Source organism: Aplysia californica, unplaced genomic scaffold, assembly GCF_000002075.1.
Source record: "Aplysia californica isolate F4 #8 unplaced genomic scaffold, AplCal3.0 scaffold00200, whole genome shotgun sequence".
NCBI lineage: Eukaryota > Metazoa > Mollusca > Gastropoda > Aplysiida > Aplysiidae > Aplysia > Aplysia californica.
The window spans coordinates 834,254-840,422 of record NW_004797470.1 but is presented as its reverse complement, the minus strand read 5'-3'; the positions used below and the strand labels follow the sequence as shown (position 1 = coordinate 840,422).

General features: G+C 38.4%; 1 protein-coding gene across 2 annotated transcripts in view; it reads right to left on the bottom strand.

Moving 5' to 3' along the window:
• Nucleotides 1-2,612: 2,612 nt before the first annotated feature.
• LOC101857117 overlaps nucleotides 2,613-6,169 on the bottom strand; it is a 6,395-nt gene continuing 2,838 nt past the window's right edge. Inside the window, exons 3-4 of one of the 2 annotated variants that reach the window (XM_005099030.3) lie at nucleotides 5,063-5,155; nucleotides 2,613-3,287 (exon numbers count right to left, since the gene is read on the bottom strand). In XM_005099030.3, coding sequence (XP_005099087.1) covers nucleotides 3,252-3,287; nucleotides 5,063-5,155 — 129 coding nt within the window. In that variant the 3' untranslated portion in view covers nucleotides 2,613-3,251. Of the gene's footprint in view, nucleotides 3,288-3,649; nucleotides 5,156-6,169 lie in introns of those variants that run through there. The other variant, XM_005099029.3, reaches the window with a different exon arrangement.

Here is a 6,169-nt window from a genome sequence, read left to right as displayed (position 1 = left end):
TATTTATTTATTTATTTGTTTATTTATTTATTTATTTCAGAACCTTTCAGCTGATCCACCAGAAACAACAGCGAGTTGCATAAGTGTGCATAAGCTTTAATAGAAAGGTAAATCTAACACAGAATAGAATTAAAACCCAAAACTGTGTCTTTTACGATTAAAAAAAATGCAAAGAGAAGGGTTGGAAGCGTAGACAAAGTGGGTGGAGAAACATTAGTAGTACACAGGGCATACAGCACAGTCACACTCTCATATTTCAATAATTGCCTTCCATAGAGCGAAAATTTGAGGTCGGCATCGAAAATGAAATAAAGAGAGACAACGCGCTGAGCATGTAAAAAAGGTCGTGAAATTGTGCGGTGAATTAAGCAACAAGGGAGACATCGATCTAGGGACACGATCTACAAAACACTGTAAAAATCACCGACAATTAAAACCAGACAAAAGAGAAGAGAAAAACAGTTCTGTCAAAAAAGACAGCAAAAGTTTTCTTGTCTTAAACTTTCTCAGAGCGGAATTTATTAGAATATTTTCTAGAAACATCGATGTTACTGTAATTCTAATAATCATCATTCACAGATATATTGCACTGTATGTAGTTCCTTTTTTGGCATCGGGTGTCATGTAAACAACAACCTAGTTAAAATTATAATGTTCTCAACGTGGATTAAAAAGCCCTATCCTTTTTCAGGTGCCTTATTTTGCATCAGTAAGTATAGGTTCAGCTGTCTGTTCTAAAGGTCTACAAACAACACCCCCCCCCCTCCCCTTAAAAAAAAGTTGAAAAATCATTACAAAAAACTATAAAGAAATTCTTTGGGTACAGAGAGTTTCTGCCTTAATCAGCAATTTAGACAAAAGACAGTTTTTACTTTTTTAAAAATGTAATTGTAAGAGAGTAACACCCCCATCGACACCATTAGGGTTAGATAATTGTCAGAGCCAAACCAGGCCGAGATGCATAAACGCCCCCTCAGAAAAACGGGAGTAACTCGATAACAATTCTCTCCATTGGAGATTGAACTCCCCTCTTCTGCATGTGACAGCGAAGCACCTATAACTGCTGCACCGCAGAGGTCGGTACACATTCTTTACTCGTGCCATATGACATAATCTATATATAACATTTGGTAGAAAAATGTTTTCATGCTCATTTGTTTAAATACGTATATACTCTGGTATAAATCCCAGGACCAAAATTTTAAGGGAGCTGAGGATGAAAAAACTGGCACTACAGTTTTACACAAAACAAACCCTCACTCCCACTCCCAGTGTAACAGTATAAAATGCAACTGTATATACATAGTATATTTTTGAGAAAAATGAAAAACAGATCCTCCATATCCTTGAGCAGATGAAAAACAATTCTTTAAAAAAATATTTCATGTGCATGAAGGTTAATATATACGCCACAAACATACAGGTATCAAAGCTACAAACACAGGTACAGAAAGGCAGCTATTTTTTCACGTAAGAGAAATACCTTTGTCTCGTGAACTGATCCTTTAACGGTGTTCTTGAACAACCCATTACATGGTCCAGATCCATGATCTTGTGCACTTGAACCAGCCCTTTACATGCTCTGTTTCATGCCCTTACCACTCATGTACGACCTTGACCTACCTAGACTGGCCTACTTATATTCATGGTTTTATATTACGATTATCCTTAAAAAGAGTTCTTATTGTTGATTGTTGGTGACCTATACAGGCACGGGGTGAGAAAAGCTGATTATGATAATTATGATGACCCTTACATAATGCAGCGTCTATTTACTAAGGTACTTCGCTACTTATTTCAGTTATGTAACTTTATTAGTTTACGATAATCTGTACTTCTCCAACAAAAAAAGGTGTTGTTTTTTTAAAATCCGCCTTGTGCGGAAACATCTTTCAATGAAATTCAGACTTGGAAACTATAGCTGTAGTAAGTCGCTCAATTCAAGACAAAATTTGATAGAAATGAACCCCCCCACCTTTCCCCTCATGCCTCTTCCTGCTCCACGCTGTGCAAAAGATGCGCATTCGCTCACATCTAAGAGAGTCTCTCAATAACCATTATTTTATTTCCTTCAAGAACAATACATGACGTATAAACTCTACTTAGGTGTATCGGGTGTATCGTTACTGTGCTGTGGTCAGAAAGGCGTGGCGTAACTTATAGTCAAATATCTCCTAAACTATTGAACATAGATTCTCCAACGTTAGCACAATGACTTATATCAATTTGTGTTAACTGATGAATATTTTTTCAAACACCTGTACGTACACTGTATTCTAGAAAATTCCTTTAATAAAAATACTTTTAAAAATTCAAGTCGATGGTTTCTAGAGCTTTTAAAGAGTTTACAGTTCGGGCAATACCGCTTTTAAAAGCAAGTGTCATTGTTTTCCAATCGCGACTGGATGCTTATTGAACACATGTTTTGAGAACCTTTAGTGTAAAAAAATATATAATTAATTTCTTATAACAAGTTTTGCCACAAAAAAGTGTCATTGGTGAACTGTGACGTAGGCCATATGCGTATACAAAATGTGTGCAAGAAGCGGGAAGTGTTGTGAACAATCCCATTTTCCGCGTGACTGAGATTTATATTATTATATATAAATTTAAGAAGAAAAGTTTTTCAATCTAATCTCAACTGTTATGGAAAAATATGATTAGGTTAAGACAAATTGATAAAGGCTGCTGTGCAAAATGTGAATGATGGTGATTCACCCGTTTAAGAGATTTTTGAAGAAATGTTGCGCAACGAATTTTTGAACGCACTAGACTATAATATGTGCACGTCTGCTTCTGGTGGGTAATAACCTTACAGAATCCAGGAAGGGAGACACGGGGAAAGGATGTGTGTGTGCGTGTGTGTGTGTGTGTGTGTGTGTGTGTGTGTGTGTGTGTGTGTGTGTGTGTGTGTGTGTGTGCGTGCGTGTATGCGTTTGTGCGTATATCTATGAATGTAAAAAAGCCGATCAGCTCTGAAAAGGGTGTGCCAAGTATTGTGCACTGTCGTGAGGCAAAAGAGTGGGTATAATGATTAAACCAGCCTCTCGAGCACCGTGCAATGCAGTGCGGAGCGGTGTGGTGTGGTACAATGCTAAAAAAGTGCAAGGAAATTTGCAAGAGACTCTCAGAATCGGCTTTGTTCACAGGCTCAGAAGACACACTGACTGGCTAACAATCATAGAATAAATCATGCGTGGGACAACTGAAAAAAGAACCAATCAACTGTCTATCTAGGAGACTCACTACCTTCACAACTGGCCTCCCATCGTCAGAAGCATTCTTGACTGCAAACAATACAGAGAGTGAAGGGTCATTGATAGAAAGGACCTTTAAAGTTCTAAAATAGCAAAATAGGTAGGGACTTTATGCCATGGAATGTTACATTTACCCTGTGGTAAATGAATCATAAACAACGTAATCTTTAAACAATAGCTCTAGCACAAATGCATGACAAATCCCAGTGTAGTCTGCTGGCAAGCGAAAAGAAAAATTAATCATAATCAAGCAAAAACATCAATAATATTATATATAAACGTCTCCCTTTAATAACAGCTATGTGACCGGGATGTAATATGCTTTCGGCACCATAGTTAGGCTAGAACACTCTAACATAATGTCAACATTCTGAAAAGCACCGTTCTTTTTCTTTAATCTCGCCATTATAAGGACATTAGTGAACCGACACTTTACAGCAGGCTTCGAATAATTATAATATAGAGATAGGTCTTATATTATTTTCACAATTAAGTAGTCTGGGTATTCCCGTAAACTATAAAAAGAATGCTAACAGTGCTCGTCTAAAGCACCACTTTTATCGTAAAAATGGATATTCCCGTAAGCTTCAAAAAGAATTTTAACAGTGTGGGAGTCTATAGCATCTGTCTGCTTTTGTCGTATAACCGGGTATTTCCTCAAGCTACAAACAATAATAATTATTGGGAGACGAGAATTTAACACATATTGATGGTATTGAGTTTACTCGTGAGAGTCTACAGCTCTTCTTTTAAACAAGATATACATTTTTAAAAGCCCATTCATGGAATGTTTTAGATATATCAATAATCAGAAGCATATATCATTGCACATAATTGGTGGTAATTTAAAAAAAAGGTTCAGTCAGCACTTAGAGTGGTATGCCATAGCTCAGACGAATGGCTCATATCTATCTACAAATAGGCCATACTTGTGGTAAGACATGTGGTTAAACTAGCAACAAAACTTCACTCTCAATTCTCAAACTGACTGGTCCATATTAAAAAAAGAAGAAAAAAACAAAAACAAGAATAAAAAGACTATGGCTTTGTGGAATGTCTTAATGTGTGTGTCTTCAAGACTCAACATATGAATCTACCAAATGAAACAAGAATTTCAGTCTTGCAGTAAGTCAAAAATAGCCACAGGTCCCTTGTAACAATACTCCTAAACCATCAAAATATAAATATAAAGTGGGATAGCCCAATCTACATTTCAATCAATCTTTTGACTTGGTGAGGGCAATGACCACGCCTAAACGTTAAAAAGAACAGACCCAAATCTATGAAGGAGCATCAACACTTTACTCTAAGAGACTATTAGTACCTTCCTGGGCCATTGTCTGGCGCCCCTTAAACATCCTGAAAAGATTGTGTCTATAAAGGACAACTAAAACCCAAAAAGGTTAAGACTGTAAAGAACAGCTAAAGCTCAAAAGGGCGGGGTCTGTTTAGAACAGCTGAAGTCTAAATCTGTTTAGGCCAGCTAGAACTTATTCTCTTTAAGAGCAGCTTGAGTCTGAAAGGATTATGTCTGTTGAAAACAGCAAGAATGCGAGTCTTAGAAAATAGAGAGTCTGGATCTGTTTAGAACATAATATAGAGCCCAAGTTTTAGAACAGTTAGAGTCTGAAAGGGTTCAGTCTCTTCAGAACAGTTAGAACTCAGTCAGTTAAGGGTCGGTACAGACTGTTGAGAACAGCTAGAGTCTAAGTCTTAGAACAGCTAAACTCTGAGTCACAGAAGAACTAGAGTCTGAAAGGGTTGGGTCTATTGAGCAATCTGGGCGTGGTTTCCATGACTCTCACCAGAAGGTCGTCGATGTAGTTCTCCAGGTCCTTGATGTACTGGTCCTTGCGGATCATTTGGGCCTTTGTCTGGATCATCACACGCAGCAGTTCCTGGGGGTGGTAGAGGGAGAGGGGTGACGTAGATGGGAAATGGGAGATATAGGGAGGACGGAGGGGGAGATATTGAGAGGAGAGGGGAGATATAGGGAGATAGAGGGGGGAGGTGAAAAAGAGGAGAGTAACGGAGATATAGGGAGGAAGGATAAGGTCATGCTGGGAGACTGGGGAAGGGATGAGAGAAGAAAGGTGTGACAAGAGAAGAGAGTGGTGAAAAGGAAGAATGGGAGTGGTAAGAGCCTAGAGAAAGATGGGTGAAAATTGGGTGATTAGAGAAGGACAGGTCAAAGAAGGAAGAGAGAGTGGTAAGAGAAAGATTGGTGGAAGGGGAAAGGGGCAGGGAATAAGAAGGGAAAGATACGTGAAAGAGGGAGGAGGGGATGACAAAAGAAGGATGAGTGGAAAAGGAGAACGGGGTGAAAAGAAATGGAGGAGGAGGGAGGGGGTGATGGGACGATGGAGGAAAGAGGAAGGCGGAAATAATAGCACACGTTAAGGAAAGGGAGGTGGCAAGTGATGATGGGAGAAATGTTGAAAGAGGAAGGAGGAGAGTGACATAGGGAAAAGGAAAGTATGGGGCTAGGAAGTTAAAAAGGGAGCATATGAAGTGGGATGGGAAAATGGATGACATGGGAAAAGCAGCTGGGGTGGATGGTGTGTAATGGAGGGGACTGGGACTTTAAAAAAGGACATAGGTGAAAAAAGGGTAGGGGAAGAGAGGGAGATAGGTTTACGCGATTGCTCAAGACTCATTTGTTTAATTTTTAGTTATAGTGTGTTAGTAAGTTCTGATCTTTTGAATATACATTATATAAACCGTCCTTTCGTGTATAGTTAATGTTTGATTGTGAACGTTCTTCTTTATGTGGTTGAACTGGTTTTTCTTGTTTTTGCAAAACATTTTTTCTTGTGTGAATGATTATGTGATTGGTGTAAAGCGCTCAGAGCTTATACTAGTAGAGGATAGAGCGCTATATAAATGCAATCTGTTATTATTATTATTATTAT